Consider the following 17,656-nt stretch of genomic DNA (forward strand, 5'->3'; position numbering starts at 1 on the left):
ATATATATATATATATATATATATATATATATATATATATATATATATATATGTAATGTATATCTTTATAACATTTTTTTATCAACAAAAAATATGTCATGCTGAAAGAACGTAACTTAATTAGAATTTAATAAGAAACGTAACTTTTTTCTGTTTTTTTTTTTTAATGTTTGCACAAGTGGAACGTTAATTATTCCCACATATGGTGTTTGAGTCGTCACGGACCTGGGGCGGTATTCATAAATTTCTTAAATCATTTCCTAACTTTCTTATAATTTTCATTGTCAAATCAAAAGAAACGTGTACGTTTAAAAGTGTTATTTATATATTAAAGTATGGGGTTTTTTTTCAATTAGGTCAATGAAAATTATACATGTATTTTTGCAATTCTTTATTTTTTATTTCATATGACTAAATGGATACTAAAATCAGGAAAGTGTCTTAAGTTAGGACATGACTTAAGAAGTTTTTGAATACTGCCCCAAGTTTATAGGTCCGTGGGGTCGTGTAATACTAGAAATCAATAAAATTGATCATTTGACTATAGATACGATATATATTATATAGGAAATGTATTTAGTGGTCTCTGACCTCGATACCTTTGAAAATGGACAATGCGCATGCGTGACCTGCTAAATTGTATATACTTAAAAAAAAGAAAAGAAATAAAACCACGTAATGAATATGGAAATTCCCAGAACCGACAAAATGTCTTCAACGAATGATGGCTCCGATGTTAAAAGAGGAAGAAACAAAACTTCAAAATCAAGGAGGGAGACAGCCGTGAGCATAACTTGGTTTGATGTGTTACTTTTGGATTCGTACTCATTTAATTCGACCCAATTATTATCAGCTTACACAGTATAATATGGTATAATATTTCAACTGTTTAACGGGGGCGGGGCATAGGGGTGTGGCACATGTTCGTTATTTATCATTCATGTTTGAAAAAAGGTCCTTGAGTCACGGACTTAGAAACCATGGATTGGCAACTCTCGTCTGTGGTAATGCGATTAGCTCAAACTCACGCGTGCAGTGCGATTTCATTCCGAGATCTCACCGTGTGGTCACTTTCGAAACGTTGCCAATCCATGGTATATAGGTCCGTGCTTGAGCTAATGTTTTTTTATCATTTACCCAACTTGAAATAAAGATTCTGAAATGCAATTTACTTAAAACATCTCTACCTGATACTGGTAGCTTTTCTTTTTTGTACGGGAACACGATGGACGCCATGATGATATTATGTGTGCCTGTCAACGTTGCTACTGCTACAATCCCTTTAATTATGCACCAGTGAATTGTATTTATTTAAGTATTTTATGTTTGAAATGAATAATAAAGGTTTATATTCATATTTTACCATGTAAGTGCAAAGCTATTTTGCAAACAACAAGCTTTAAATGCATTAAAACACATGATATACCTCTCCAATAAAACGAAACTTGACTGACACGGACAACAATTATGCCAAGCGGAACAACCTGACCCAATCTTAATAACTCGGCCACCTCCGACAATCTTCGAGATAGACTTTGTAAATACAATCGTAACAACTCCGCCATGGCTGAAGTGCTCTGATTGTTGTAAAACTGTGAACTGCAGCTTTGCAGGTGCCCTTCGTGTATATATCGTTATGTTTTGACAGAGTGAAATAAAGAAAAAAACATCAAACTCATAATTACACGTTTGATATTTTTTTTTTGTGTACGGAACTAAAATAAAATAACATTATCTGGTAATATTTCTTGTCTTTATGATATTTAATAGACGCAATATGCTTAAACCTAGAATCCTGATCGGAATAACTACCCACTTTTGGTACTAAACAATTTGTACGTGAAGGATTTGCCATATCAAAAATCTGTCGACGTACAATTATTTGGACTACTCGTGATACCTAGGTTAGGTCTATTCCCTGGTATTTTCAGCTTGAAAACAAAACCACCGCATTCACTCAGGACTGCGGGACCACCTAGAAGGTAAAAACATGGCCCATTTCCCCCGCTTTTCCGGTATACCCCCGGACCTGGGGTGGGCATGGTTACAATTCACTGGTGCATAAGTTTGTCCAATTTATATGTTACTGTTCCCATTGCCAAAAAATTGGGCTCCTGTCTTGTCAAATTATAAAAGAAATGGTCAGATCAATAATAGTTTTAATTATGTTCATCATATTTGATCAGTGGCTAATTTATAAGCCAAATAGCTTTCAATACTTGTGGGCCTGCTGTTTATTCTTGCTGTGTCATATGTTAAAATGCACATGAATATTCTGAACAATATCAGATAATGCATTAATGTTGACTTAAATTGCAGATGATTGTATAATAGTATTGCAAATTCACAACATCATGATACAGAAACTTGACATCAAAACCGGCTGGGGAAGGCCCTGCCACCTACTCTTGTCTATAATTTGACAAAAAAGCTCATTCATACAATTCTTGAAATAATACCAGTTGTTCACTTTAACAGCTTACTTGTCTTGTTTACATATAGAACTTAGGGGTTGTTGCCTGGTGCTGGCCGTGGTAATACATAAGTGTGCAGCATTAAGCTGTGTCATTTCGATCATAGTCAGAATGGGTCTTACTTTATCATAAATGATGTGATTGTATATACCTAATTGATATAAACCAATTCAATAACTTTTGACTTGAATGTAGCACTATATATGTAAATCTCAACTGTCATTGAAAAACAATATTAAAGAGAACAAAGTATGTTTCAGGTCCAAGGCACGAATGACTGCAGCATTGTCAGCAAGTGCTCTATGGCAGCCCAGGGTTACTTTGATGACCCATACCTGCAGGCTTTCGTCTTGAAATTGACCCGACGAGCTCCTCTCATACACAGGTATACACTCAGTTGTATCATTGCAAGTCATAAATGGTTGATATTGGTTGATAAACATTTACTTTAAAGCATAATTTTGAACATAAAAGTAGACAAATTCACACTTTCACAACACATTTCAACTTTATTGATGAAAGCAACGAAGTATGATGAATTAACATACAAACATTAAAAAATGCAAACATGTCTTGATAAGGTTTAGCGTATTGATGATCCTTTTACTTGACAATACATGTACAATATTTTGTATTGTGTTGTTAGTTTAAAGTTACAACGCATTACTTCAACAGTGGTCAAAATTAGCACAAGCCCGCAAGCCCTGCACTGGTAAAATGTCTTCCAGGCTTGCTCAAATTCTGAATTTAATATAGCAGGGCTTGTTCAAAAATATGATTCCATGCATTAGTATAAGAATTCGGGCTTGTTTATCCGAAAGTCTAATTTCAATGACTGCTTCAATATAAAAATTCTGATATCATTGATTTCAATACAATTGTTTGGCATTATTTGCCATTATGAATTGTATTATTTTATATTCTGCATGAATAGAAAATATTCATTGGTAAACAGTTAAGAATATTTTTCTCATATATTTCAGGGGCTATTATGTCAGAGCCAAGGTTTTTGAATACATGCTAGAAAAGTTTCTGTCTACAAACAAAGGGCAAAAACAGGTACAAAGAGTTTATCAAACATTCCACTTCAAAATGTTTTGAACATTATTTATTTGAGCAAGGAGCTGTTCTTTTAATATTTTCTCGCAAAATTTTCTTCTTTAATAACTGTATGTGAATATGTTTTCATCAATGTTTATGGAATGTTACATATTTTAAACTATGTTTTATGTGAAGAAAATTAAGACCTTAACTTTAATCAACAGAATCATATACCATGTCATTTTGTTTTAAATATCATGTTGAATGCATTATTTTATAGATCCTGTCCCTGGGTGCGGGGTTTGATTCTTCCTACTTCCGACTGTATTCCAAGGGGCTGCTTACTGACACAGTGCTGTATGAGGTATATACATGAAGTCATGTACTATAAATCATTTTCCAGTCAGATTAGTTCATATTCTGAGGTCAACGCCTGCTTATAATTAAAAAAAAATCAATAGTGTTTTGCATATGTTGTGACAAAGGATTGCAAAATTGTTTGAACATTTGCGTCATAGTAAAATGTGTAAAGGTCTATAAATAGTTGTAAGAGTAACTTTTTAAAGGAGTTAATTCATACTTTTGTAGACCCAGCTTGCTTGTGAATCAAACCATTTGGTTCACTGATTTAATTTTAGTGTCCCTTGTGATGCTTGTCAGCCAAATAGGGATAACTTTTTCCTGTGTCGTCATTTGCATCATATTCACACTTGTTTCCATCAATAACTTTTTGTAGTCTTAAGACATTGCATGCATATTGGTTATCTTCAGTAGTTGACCCCTATTGATTTCAGACTTAAAAGGTGAAGGTCATGGTGACCTTAAATGGTGATTTTAACTAGAAAAATGATAGGTGTGGAGTCTTTAAACTTTGTATGCATATTGGTCATGGTCAGTAAGTGACCCCTATTGATTTGTGGGTTAAGGTGAAGGTCATGGTGACCTTAACTAGAAAACTGATAGGTGCACCCATTTACAGTGTTGCTTAGCTATATTAATGAAGTCTAGTAGCTTGGAACTTGGAATATAACAAATACAATGTATTTAAAAGAAAAGAATATGAATGTTTAGTGGCCGCCATGTTTCGAGTTTCAAGTGTTGATTTATGATTGTATTCTAGATAGATTTCCCAGATCTGGTGAAAAGGAAGAGAGCCTTAATAGAAGCTCATCCTGAAATGATGGCAATGATTGGAACCCTGAATGCAGATCACTCCCAGAGATGTCCACAAATAGGTACTGTTCTTGGTTTGTACATGTATGTATGTCTGAAGTCATGCATGTAGTTATGATGGAAAAAGTTTGTTTAAGTTCTTAATTAAAATCACAGCTTTGTACATGTACACCATGCACTTTTTAGAGAAAGTCCAAAAAGCTTACATATATGCAAAGTTTAATTGCATTTAGTACAAAATACAACCTTAATTCGCTGTTTCTAAACCATTTCTCTCATATACTTTTAAAATGGAAATGTGTTGTTTGTGTTTACTGTATAGATCAGACTTTGCTGTTGCTTCTATCTGTTGTTTGTCTTTGTTTGTCTGCTTTTCTAAAAAGTAGAGTTATTGTCATAGCCTTTGTTGTTGGCATCAGCGTGCCAAAGCTTTTAAGATTAAGCTCTCATGAGTCTATTGGGTAGATTTTGACTGACCCATGCTGCTCAGATTTATGTAGTTACTAATATTCAGATATGCATCATTTCCTTGCAGAGCTCAGCGGTTCCCAGTACAAGCTACTAGGGGTTGACCTAACACTGACCAACACTCTGGATGCTGCTGTCAGCCTCTGTGGGGCAGATTTTGACCGGCCCTTACTGCTCTTTTCTTAAGTTCATCATTTCCTTGCAGAGCTCAGCGGTTCCCAGTACAAGCTACTAGGGGTTGACCTAACACTGACCAACACTCTGGATGCCGCTCTCAGTCTCTGTGGGGCAGATTTTGACCAGCCAACACTGCTATTGTCTGAATGTGTCCTTACATACATGACCCGGAGATGGTATAGTGAATTTTGATTTACAAGCTTTTCTGTTGTCATAGTATTGTCAATGTCTTGCTGTTATAGAGCTAGAAGTGGGCTTTGAGCCCTGTGAAACCCACCAAGAGGCTAGTAAAGTTCTCATTTTTAAGCATTTTGAAGCAATTTTCACAGTTCTAAGGCCTAAAAAAAAATACATTTGGTTCGGGTTACCCGACCGTACCTACGGAATAGGCGCCGACCCTACCGTTTTTTTTTTTTAATTGCTTTTCAATATGTAGTTTAAACCTTAAATGCTTATACAGAAGATAACTTTAACACCATTCTCCAATGATGAAAATGATATTCTTATATAAAGCCTAATAAAAAAAAAAATAAAAAAAATAAAAAGCCTACCTACCCTACCTATTTTTGAAAAGGATGTAACCCTAACCAAACATTATTTTTTTTTAGGCCTAAGGGTCCTGGCCCCAATAACAAAAAGGTGGAAATAAAATATATTTTTTGTTTATCAAAGTCACCTGTCACCAATAACTCTTATGTTTATTATGCCCCCCTTTGAAGAAGGGGTTAATTGCTTTGCACATGTCCGTCTTTGGTCTGTCATTAGACCAAAGCTTGTCGGAGAGATAATTCAACAATATCCTTAACGTATGGTTATCAAACTTGACATGAAGGTTGGGCCTGACCAATAGATGACCCCTATTGATTTTAAGGGTCAAAGGTCAAGGTCAAAATGACCTTAAATGGTAAAATGATTTTCAAGCTTGTCTGAGTGATAACTCAACAATGCCTAGACCTTTGGTCATCAGACTTGACATGGAGGCTGAGCCTGACGAGTAGATAACCCCTATTGATTTTGGGATCATCAGGCCAAAGGTCAACGTCAAGTGAATTTAGCATGAAAATAAAACAAAGCTTCTCCCAGTGATATCTCAACAATGCCTGGATCTATGATCATCAAACTTGACATGGAAGCTGGGCAATGATAAAACGTTGTCCGTGTGATAACTTGACAATGCCTGCACCCAAGACGCTCAAACTTAAATTGGAGGTTGGACCTGACCAGTTCATGACCCCTATTGATTTTGGGGGTCATCGGGCCAAAGGTCAAGGTCACTGACCTTGAATGATAAAAGGTTGTCCGAGTCATAACTTAACAATGCCTACACCCATAGCCCTCAAACTTGACTTGGAGTTTGGGCCTGACCAGTAGATGACCCCTATATATTTTAGGGGTCAAAGGTCATGGTGTCAGTGACCTTGAAGGGAAACTCAGCAATTGCTGGACCTATGGTCATCAAACTTGACATGAAGGTTGGGACTGACCAGTAGATGACCCCTATTGATTTTGAAGTCATCAGACCAAAAGTCAAGGTCACAGTGACCTTTCACACAAAAAATGTTAACAAAGCTTCTCCCAGTAATATCTCAACAATGCCTGGACCTATGATCATCAAACTTGACATGGAAGCTGGGCCTGACCAGTCAATGACGTCTTTTTATTTTAGGAGTCTTCAGGTCAAGGTCACAGTGACCTTGAAAGCGAAAATGTTGTTCGAGTGATAACTCGACAATGCCTGCACCAATGGCCCTCAAACTTGACTTGGGGGCTGGGCCTGACCTGTAGATGACCCCTTGTGAGTAAGAGGTCATTGAGTCAAAGGTCAAGGTCACAGTGACCTTGAATGCAAAGAGCTTGTCTGTGTGATAACTTGACAATGCCTGCATCCATGGCCCTAAAACTTGACATTTAGGTTTAGGGGTGACCAGTTGATAACCCCTATGGATTTTGAGGTTAAAGAGTCAAAGGTCATTATCATAACTCATATTCATCATTCAAATTTACGTTCTATTTACATATTCCCTTCTGTTAAGAGGATTCATTTTTATCTGCAAATATCAGTCATCCTCTGATCATGATTAAAAAATGTTCCTACTTTTCTCACACTTCGAATGGTCATTATCTTAAAACTGTCTCAAAGGCATCCAATGTTAATGACAAATGAGCGTTCATTTCGGTCCATGAATATTTCATTCAATTGTCCAAATAATCCTGACAACATGGCGCTCAGGGAGGGCATAATGGTTGACAAACATCTCTTGTTTATTCAGCTCTTCCAGTGTTATAAAGTGGGCAGCAGAGACATTCTGCAATTCCGTGTTTGTTCTGTACGAGCAGGTATGTTGACTTATTACTACTACTTACTTTTGGTCAAGTTCATTTTAAAGGAACTTGCTCATGTTTTGAAGAAGGCACTTATGATGGAACAAAATGTGGCCAATTATTGTTAAAACTAAGATACTTCAGCACATGTTGATATATGCTTGATATTGTCTTTGAAGTCCACAAATTTGAATAGGGCTTTTCAACAAAAGGCTTAATAGTTAAATTATACTTCTGGTCCTTGTGGGCAAGCGATTCTGTTGTCAGTCTTCTAATTTCTTCTTGATTGACTGTCTTCGGTTAGCTGCCAACTTAAACCAGGTTGTTGTTTTTTTATACTAAATCTTTAATTGAATTTTTTCTGCAATTATGGTATCAAAGAGTAATAATAATTACCATGAAATTTATTTTTGGCCTAAAACATTGAGTGTGTGCATTTAGTGAATTTTAATATTTCTTTATTAATATAATATAAATAATTGAACACAATGTAGATTCATTTGGATTTTTATGTTACTTCAACAATAATGTTTGTGTGAGAAAAGAAAAAAAGGAGATTACGGACCAACTGATGATGATTTTTCTTACAGATCAACCCTGATGATTCATTTGGATTGTTCATGTAAGTAAGATTGGAATATGCATAAAAATTATTTGTACAGGAGTATACTGACTTAAACTCTAAGTTTTCAGTATTAAGATAGAGTTGTCTTATAGCTATGTGATCAGTCTAAATGTCTTAATAAGCTTTTAAAAGGGATAAGAATGATTTGGTGCAGGAATGGTTTAGTTGATTTACATCCCATTTTAAAAGCAATCAGTTATAAAACATGTAAGATAAGACATGTGATAAAAGAGTAAGGAATGCAAGAAAAAGGTTTTATTTTCAGTAATACTTTTAAACAATCAATCTTGTGTTTCGCTAGTCTGTTTTTCGAGAAATTGTCATAGCCTTCACATCATTGTCATTAAAAAAACAAATGAATAAATATATATTGATGTAAAACTGAATACATATGTAACATGATAATATGTATGTACATGTCTTTGATGTTTTTGGTTCATTGCAAGTCCCATATGTCTGGCTTTGATAATTGTTGAGTTTTTCCTTTCGATTACCTGAGGGAAACAGGCGAGCATTGGCATTCACTTGCATTACTCTTGTTCATAATGTTACAGGCAGGGCCATTACAACACCATGGGTTCCCCTCTGAGATGTCTCAACCACTTCCCAATACTCCAGTCACAAGTGGACAGGTTCTATACACAGGTAAGATTTATGTTACCCCCACTTCCCTCGTCCTTCTCCCCCAAACCCTGTTTATAGGCAGGGCCATTGCAACACAATGGGCTCCCCTCTGAGTTGTCTCAAACTCTTCCCAACACTCCAGTCACAAGAGGACAGGTTCTATAAACTGGTAAGACTTACATTTCTCCTACTTACCCACCCTCTCCCCTCCCCTGTATGTAGATGGAGCCACTTTCACACCTTGGGCTCCCCTCTGAGATGTCTCAACCACTTCCCAACTCTCCAGTCACAAGTGGACAGGTTCTATACACTGATAAGATTCACATTACCCCCATTTCCCTCGTCCTTCCCTCTCCCCACCCCTGTATTTAGGCAGAGCCACTACCCCACTGTGATTTCCCCTCTGAGATGTCTCAACCACTTCCCTCACCCTTCCCATCCCTGTATTTAAACGGAGTCATTATCACCCCATGGGCTCCCCTCTGAAATGTCTCAACACCTTCCCAACTCTCCAGTCACAAATGGACAAGTTCTATACACTGGTAAGATTTGCATAGCAAAAAGTGGGATTCATGCCAAGTTTTCACATTAACTTAATGATTTTGAAGGCAGATGATCATATTGTTTTGTGATGAAAAGTACCCTATATATGCAACATTAATCTAGTTGCATAGCTGTTCTAAGAAATTAATAAAAAAAACTATAAAAAACTTTTCTGTTGTATTTCACCTAGGGTTGGGAGAATGTTGGAGCCATGGACCTGAACCAGTTTTACCTGACTGTACTTACTGGGGAGGAGAGAGAGAGGATGGAACAGCTAGAGCCCTTTGATGAATATGAGGAGCTACATCTGAAGTGCTCACATTACTTTGTTCTGTGTGGAAATAATGGGGACTGTCCCAAGCTCATACAGGGATGGAAGGATTCGAATCTTGGTAAAGATCTTGATTCAGTATTATATTAATTATTAAAAACTAGGGATGCAAACGAATGGCAAAATTGATATTCGAATATTCAGTAATTCTTTTGATCGAATATTCGATAACCAAAATGTATATTTAAGAAATGTAGTAAACTTCTGTTATTATTCGCTACAGTTATAGCCGGGGCCTTTGTAATAACCGGTACACGCGACGAAACTCTGATTTACCCGAAAATTAGACTCTGAAATTCCCCATTTACAAAAAATAAATCAAACAAAAATCAATAGATTTTGAACAAACAAAAAGCTGTGATGCACCAACAGATTGTTGTTCTGTAGGACGTGCAGCCTTGTTCTGGGATTGATCTCTACTAAATATAACTATGGAAAACCAAACCTACTTGGGAATAAGTTAAATAATAACTAGCACATATCATTTATATCATTACGGCGTTTTGAGCAATATTGCACAGCTTAATTGGCAGCAATGACACTACTTTGGTGGCTGATTCCGTTTACCCTTTATTGGCATGGTCATTAAAATTTACCGAAAATAATTAAACTTGTTTGATGTCACTTGTCTTATAGCCAATTTTCGTAAAATTACGGGTACTGTTTATAGTCCTGACGAAATGTCCCTAATTAACATATGACGTGTGTATAGTGTCATCGCGTTCACGCCTCTGGCATTTATCAGGATCGTTGTAAAAACAAGACAAGCGGATGCAGTTGTATATACAACACAGTTGTAGGCAAAAGGTTTAAAACAATATCAAACAAAAAAACATCGAATATTCGAATACCGATTTTGACATTCGAATACCAAACGTTAGATCGAATATTCGTTTGCATCCCTATTAAAAACAGAATAGAATAGAAGTCTCAATAGTGATTGATTAATTCAAAGAATTGTTTGTTTTAAGGTTACACAAATCTGAAAATAAAACATAAACATTACATTATATTATATGCTATTCCGTGGTTTATAGATTTTTTTCAGTAAAATACATTATATAATATTTGAAAACAATACTTGTTTTTCTGGCAAAGTCAAAAGTCAGTGTGCACAGAGCTGAATAAAAAACGATGACTTCATATTCGAAATGATTTGACATTAACAATAGATTTGTCACGCTTTTAAGATTATATGCAACTGCACCGCTTGTGAAAATAACACTTTCAGTGCTCAATCGTAGAAATTCATGTTATGGATTTTATGCCTTCTAGATACATAATATATGTTTTCATGTTATCAATGTTATGCCTTCTTGCTTTTTTGAGTATAGATAAAAACATAATAATGGAAATGAATACAAACTGCTTTTTATCAGCATTTTGTACTTTACAGACAAAGCTGGAGCAGAGCCTGTTTACCACAAGGACTGCATCACCTTGACCACACCCAATCTGTCCAGCTCTCCACTGCAGAGATTTGGTCATGTGACTTGTAGACTATTGCCACAAGACACTGCTGGACTGTTGCCACGAGACACCACAGAGCTATTGCCACAAAGTGTGGTGAACCTGGGAGGGTTCGGTGAACAAGGGGGCAAACATATGAGGGTCACAGAATTAGTGATCACTGACCTTACAACATTGGAGTCACAAATTGTGAATCCAAATGTGGACAACAAACTTGTTGAAGGTAGGGATGATTTTGTACCCAACCAGTTTGTCATATGAATATTCAAAGAAATTGAAATAGCTGTTTTTCTGTGTATTGCTAGGCAGCCCGAATTTATTAACATGAACACTATTTATTTAATTATCTTAGAGGTAACTTTAAAAATCTTAAATATTTGGAAATGTCACATATGGCTTCAAGTGCATTTTTTTTATAAGCACATCTTTGTTTATCCTGTAATAAAACTAAAGATCAATTAACACAAATATATACAAAAAAAGAAACGAAATGCGACACTTTAAGAACATTTCAATTAACAACCAGAACTGACTTATAAAATTCCTTTAAGTGGGCCAGTGATACAATGATATGCTGCAATATTTGGGGATTTAATTGTAATGACAATGTACTTTGATGTCACTTTATGGCACATTTTTGTATGTCACCGAGACCCTTTTTAGTGGATGCAGGTCATAATTCTCTTGCAATTTTGCTATTTTTAGTGAGCAGAATGCACGGGACAATGTCATGTTTAAAAGATGGAAGACTGCTCCTGATTGGTGGAAGAATGTCACCAATGAAATTGTGTTCTCAGATTATCGCCATAGAGATAACCAATCAGAATTGCTCTCAGTCAGATACTACATGCAATAGAGATGTTAACAAAGAATCAAAACATTCAAATAATGATGAATCAAGACACTTAAGTGCTGAGTGTAGTAGTAATTCAAATCAAGTTACGAAAGATTTCAATAATAAATGTAACTATTGTAACAAAAGTTTTGGTAAAAAAGATACATTTCAAAAAGAAGCTTTTGAGGAGAGGAATCTTTGTAACTGTGACAGCCAAATACCATCTGTGATACAAGCAACAAGTGATGAATCGAAGGGCTCGAACTTGTCAAATGACTCGGCTGTAAGCAGTGAAACTCTGGATAAACTAAATCTGAATGATACTGAAAATGATGATGGTCAACATTCCCAGCTAGCCTGTGGTCAATGTGAAAGTTTGAAGGTCGAGTGTACGGTGATAGAGGGAACCTCTGGAGAAGCACCTTGCCCTAGATGGCGCCACACAGCCGTCCAGTATCAGAATAATGGTAATAGTGCTCTGTCACCTTTTGGGCATTTAATTGAATACTTTTTTAACAGTACCTCACATGATTACATTGCAGCTGCTGTCTCGCGTCTGTAGCCGCTAAGGGAATGATGCTAGGGGCCATTTGATGGGAATCTTCATATGAAAAAAGCGATTTTGTAAAATTATACTTATTCTAAAATAGTATCAAATAGAAGTGTATTGTTATGAAATATACATGTATTGGAAAATCACAATAAGCACAAACTTGTAAGCCCTGCAATGGAAATATGCTTTTAAATTTGTTGAAATGTTTTGAAGTCAAGTACTTGTGTACCTAAGAATTTGGGGCTTGTTTATCCAAATGTCTTCTTTCTAGAACTGTCCTTGTTTTCATATAAATACCATCTGTAATGTTTCAGGGGTTGAGAGAATCCTGGTGTTTGGAGGGAGAAACCAGTCACGACTGGCCCTGGGTGATTGTTACATGTATACGCCAGAGGAAAACTTGTGGACAAAGGTCTGTGTAATATTCAGTATAATTTTATTTACTGAGATTGGTTATGATTAGTTTACATTTGTCAAAGTTAGAGAGCATATAACTTATATAACATAATGCGCTTCTTATTGCATGCAACATGTGTTGCCATAATACATCTCAGCATATGATAGAGAATAAAAAATCATTTAAGATATGGTATTCAAACGAAACTTGGTGCAAGTGTTACCAGAGACATTATGCTCGTGTTTAGCAAAGCCTGGAATTGTTGTCTAATTATGCTCTGTTGGACTGTAAAAAAACAACAAGAGACCAAAGTTTGTGTTCAATCAACGATGATCTTGTACCGTACTATAATTCATTTGAACTGCGTTCTGTCAGATTGAGACATCCGGAGATGCACCAACAGCCCGTCATTCTCACACCGCCGATATGTGGCAGGGTCACATGGTCATAGCGGGTGGTCTCCTTGGTGATAGCACCCCAAGCAGCAGTGTGCACCTCCTCAATGTGGAGTTAATGTCTTGGAAAAAAATGGACATATGCATTGAAGCCAGGTATTTCTATTATATATATAAATCTATGACATGTTGATAATTATGCCTTTCGAAAATATTTTTTTCCATTACCATTGAATGTCAACATTTGTATAACCTCATTTTAATAGTTAAGTATTGGAAATTGTACTTCCTTTGTTTGTTTTCACAGGTTTTTACCAACAAATTCATAAAACAATTGTGGGTGCCTTTGGGTATTAAATATCTTGGAAGAATATATGTAGCAGGAAGTGTACTGCAGATTCATGAGAAGTTAATGTTACATTGAATAGTTTGTGTTTTATAAATATTTAAAAAAAAATCATGTTTCAGGTATTCCCACAGCAGTCATGTGATTGGTGACTACTTGATTCTGATTGGAGGAGTGAGCCTCTCCCATTGGCTTCCTGGAGTTGCCATGGTGTATCTCCCATCATGCCACAGTGCAGAATTCTCACTACCTGTGAGTAAACTTTTGCCTTATTGCTACTAATGTTGTCAAAATTCAAGCCTCCAACTTCTAAAGAGGATTTCCTTTTAAATAGAATCTTGACTATGTAGTACTGTGGCCGTTGCCACGATAAAAATTCTTATCCAAGTTTTGTCTTGAAAGATTCTGCAATTCTAGATTGCATTCATTGTATATTGATATAAATACATTTATGAATAATATGTGATAGTAAAATAACATGAAGTCAAATCTTATGGATAACGAATGGGCGGAGTGAGTGTAACAAATGAGCCCATCTTGATTATTGAGATATTTCTTCAGGTCATTTAACTCACTTAGAATACAACCTCATTAGCTGACAAAATGTCAATACAAATCTGACGCAGGAATTTTGTATCCGATGAGTGGCAGTAGGCAGACCTTGAAACACAAGTGAAAGTTTAGTTCTTAATGATTGAGCCTAGAACTTAATGATATCTTGTTTGCATTTTCATTGGCTCGAAACATAGGTTGTATTCTAAGGAATGATGAAATTCCGAGATATATTGATTACCAAAATATATTTGATATGGTTGTAGTCTTCTATGTTATACGGATTGTTAAGAGCATTTATTCTGTCTGGGTTTTTATCAGGACATGGTGAAAGACAGCATAGTAATGCTTCATCGCCATACAAGTACTGTCCTAGATGACACCACCATCCTCATCCTTGGGGGAGGAGGCAACTGCTTCTCATTTGGCACACATCTCAACTCCTCACCAGTACTGTTGGACATCTCCAAAGCATTTGAGGTCATGGAAGGGTTGCAAAAACATTGAGCCACTTAGTCCGGTTTATCTCGGGACAGTTCTGGATAAAACAAACCTATATTGCCGTAGTGGAATACTATTTTCTCAAGGCCAGTAATGCTGGATATGAAGTATGAACATCAATAATACCTTATGTTGAAAGAGGCACAATATCCCTGTCTCTTGAACTGCTAGATATCTTTATCCTGTACCTAGGTTTCTGATGTTATGGATAGGTTGGATGAATATTTATATTTTTAATTTTTAAAGATGTTCTCTTATTCCCAAATAAGATGTACCACAATTAATACATTTGTTTTAATTTTCTGAAAAGAATGAATTTATATTGAAAACAATGGCTCTTATGAAGGATACCATGTTTATTTTGAAAGAAAGGTGCAGAAAACATGATATATCTACCTTATGAGATGATAGTTTATCACTGTAAATCTTAAAGGACTCACCAATCATTTAAAATGTGTACGTTTTCAGCTATTTTAAACAAAATAACAATCTTGTTATCAGTTATTAATATTTTCCATAAATGCATTATTAAGTAAGAAGCTAAAAGTTTATCACTTAAATTCTATGTATGTTATTCATGTAAATGTATTGATTTTAAATACTAGTGTCTCCTTAATCATTTTGGACAACTCTTAATTTTTCATGCAGAAGGGGGGGTCCAGTGTGTTGCCCTGAAATTACTAAAAGCACTCAGACATCAACAATTTGTACTAGGAACTTAAAAATGCTTTAGAAATGGAGTTTTCAAAAAAAACATTGAGATTTACATTCCTCCCAGAATAGCATTATTCTATAGTTAGTCTAAAAAAGATTTAAGGAGACATTTAGAATTACAACAAATTACATGTAAAAGTAAAGTTGGTTTTATAACACTTATGCATAGAAACAAATTTTCCCGGTGTTTTATGTAAAAGTTTCTGAGTGTTTAGCGCAAAATATCTCTGTACTAGCCCATGCATGTGGGAAACTGTTCAATAACACACATTGTAAATGCCTTGGCAAACACATGAGCGTAAACACTCATCTTTGATGGATTGTTTTGTTTTGCTATTTCATGTGCCCAGGCTCCCCAGCTGAGTATTTAACTGCTTTTGAATCTCTGTGAGGGAATGTTCACATAACTGTTTGTTGAATTGAAATAGAATAAAATGCAAATATTACCTATGGCTAAAATAAAAATTCTTGGACTGAAGTGATCATTGGAAACTTACATGTAACTCACAAATGTTTTGCCCTTAGATTTACATGCAGGTCTAAAAAGTACATTGATTGTACATAAACATATTTTACTATTATTGTTCTGTATGCATGGTTTAAAAGCCATGTCAGCTGTGCAGGACCCATCATATTCAATATCTTCTTGAGTCTGATTTATAGACTACAATTCTCAATTTCATGGCAAAATTGCTATTTGAAGTGCAATGATGAAAAATATTGCTACTTAAGGAATGAATTGCGGGGTTCATTATCGGGGTATGAAGGCAATTGGGCTGGTCTAAGTGTGTGGAGTCCGAAGGACTCCACGCGTACTTTGACCAGCCCAATTGCGTTCATATCCCCAATAATCACAATTCATTCCTTATATTTACACCAATACTTCATTTCATTGAGGATAACATTTTAGTTATCCTTTCTTACCCATTCTGTAAATAGAACGACCCGACTGTAACCAGAAACACTTTTCAAATGACGTCACAATAACGCGGGAAAAGATTTACCGTTTGAAACACTTTTGGCAACAATACGTTTAAAGTATAATAACTTAACACTTTCATAAATGTTGATTTATATTTTACGGTGCCTGCTGACACAATACAAACAATTACAAGATCAATATAGTTTTTATGTATATTGTTATGCTATGAATTGCGATCCGAACATATCTGAAGATGTTGCATACATCGATTGATAAAAGCAATTGCCAAAAGGCAGATCATTTAAGGAATGGAAGTTGAGGTGTAAATATATATGTTTAAAATAACATATTTTACAATACTTTACACATCTATGCTCAAAAATAATTTCATAAAATTACCTTTTAAAGATTCACTATTACTCCCAAATAAGACATACCATAATTAATAGAATTGTTTTAATTAACTGAAAAGGATGACAAAATTCTGACAACAATAGTTCTTGTGAAGGATACCTTGACGAATTTGAAAGAAAGGTGCAGAAAACATGGTATTTCTGCCTTATGAGACAAATAGTTGATCACTGTAAATCTTGTAGGACCCATCAGTCATTTAATATTTGTGCGTTTTCAGCTATCAAATACACAGTTACAATCTTTGATTGATATTTTCCCATAAATGCATTATTTAGTAAGTAGTTAAAAGTTTATCACTCAAACTTTTATGTTTTTTATGCATGAATATGTATTGATTTTAGATACGAGTGTCACTTTAACATCTCTTACTCAAGATAGTAATGAATATGGGTTATTGATTTTCGCTGGTTTTCTATGATTTTTGTTAAAATTATAAATGTATTACATAGTATTTTAAACTTGCTATTGCAATTGTATAAACTTAAAATACATTGTGTTAAACACTTGATATGTACATATATACATTGTTTGGGGGAGGGCCCAACTGATGTTGGCATAACTTGTGGCCCCACTCCCTTTGCATGTTTGATAACAAACTATTTGTCTCAAATACTATATAATCCTGTTTATGCTGTATTGATTATTTCATTGAAATAATATTCATGCCATAAAATACTATGAAACTAAACATGGTGTTATTTATTATTAAAATTAAAAAAGAGAGACCATGTCTCACATAGTTAACATGATGCGAAAGGTTGCTTGTCAGAGGTGTTCAA

General features: G+C 35.3%; 1 protein-coding gene across 2 annotated transcripts; it reads left to right on the top strand.

Moving 5' to 3' along the window:
• The first annotated feature begins 621 nt into the window (after positions 1-621).
• Positions 622-17,559, top strand: LOC128232589 (tRNA wybutosine-synthesizing protein 4-like). 2 transcript variants are annotated; one of them, XM_052946239.1, is made up of 16 exons: positions 622-797; positions 2,735-2,859; positions 3,458-3,533; positions 3,796-3,879; positions 4,636-4,750; positions 5,362-5,509; positions 7,604-7,670; positions 8,246-8,277; positions 8,835-8,925; positions 9,638-9,839; positions 11,175-11,471; positions 11,954-12,550; positions 12,951-13,048; positions 13,409-13,584; positions 13,897-14,026; positions 14,648-17,559. In XM_052946239.1, the coding sequence occupies exons 2-16, from the start codon at positions 2,777-2,779 to the stop codon at positions 14,831-14,833; spliced, it is 2,382 nt and encodes a 793-aa protein (XP_052802199.1). In that variant the 5' UTR covers positions 622-797; positions 2,735-2,776; the 3' UTR covers positions 14,834-17,559. The 2 variants fall into 2 exon arrangements, with proteins under 2 accessions (XP_052802199.1, XP_052802198.1); XM_052946238.1 differs by having other exon boundaries at positions 622-783.
• Positions 17,560-17,656: the final 97 nt, after the last annotated feature.

Source organism: Mya arenaria, chromosome 4, assembly GCF_026914265.1.
Source record: "Mya arenaria isolate MELC-2E11 chromosome 4, ASM2691426v1".
Classification (NCBI taxonomy): domain Eukaryota; kingdom Metazoa; phylum Mollusca; class Bivalvia; order Myida; family Myidae; genus Mya; species Mya arenaria.

Excerpts from the sequence above, each read along its gene's own strand:
- LOC128232589 (XM_052946238.1), top strand. The coding sequence starts at position 679 with ATGAATATGGAAATTCCCAGAACCGACAAAATGTCTTCAACGAATGAT. Across the intron at positions 9,840-11,174 it reads ATGGAAGGATTCGAATCTTG|ACAAAGCTGGAGCAGAGCCT; the intron begins GTAAAGATCTTG and ends TGTACTTTACAG. Across the intron at positions 14,027-14,647 it reads GTGCAGAATTCTCACTACCT|GACATGGTGAAAGACAGCAT; the intron begins GTGAGTAAACTT and ends GGTTTTTATCAG.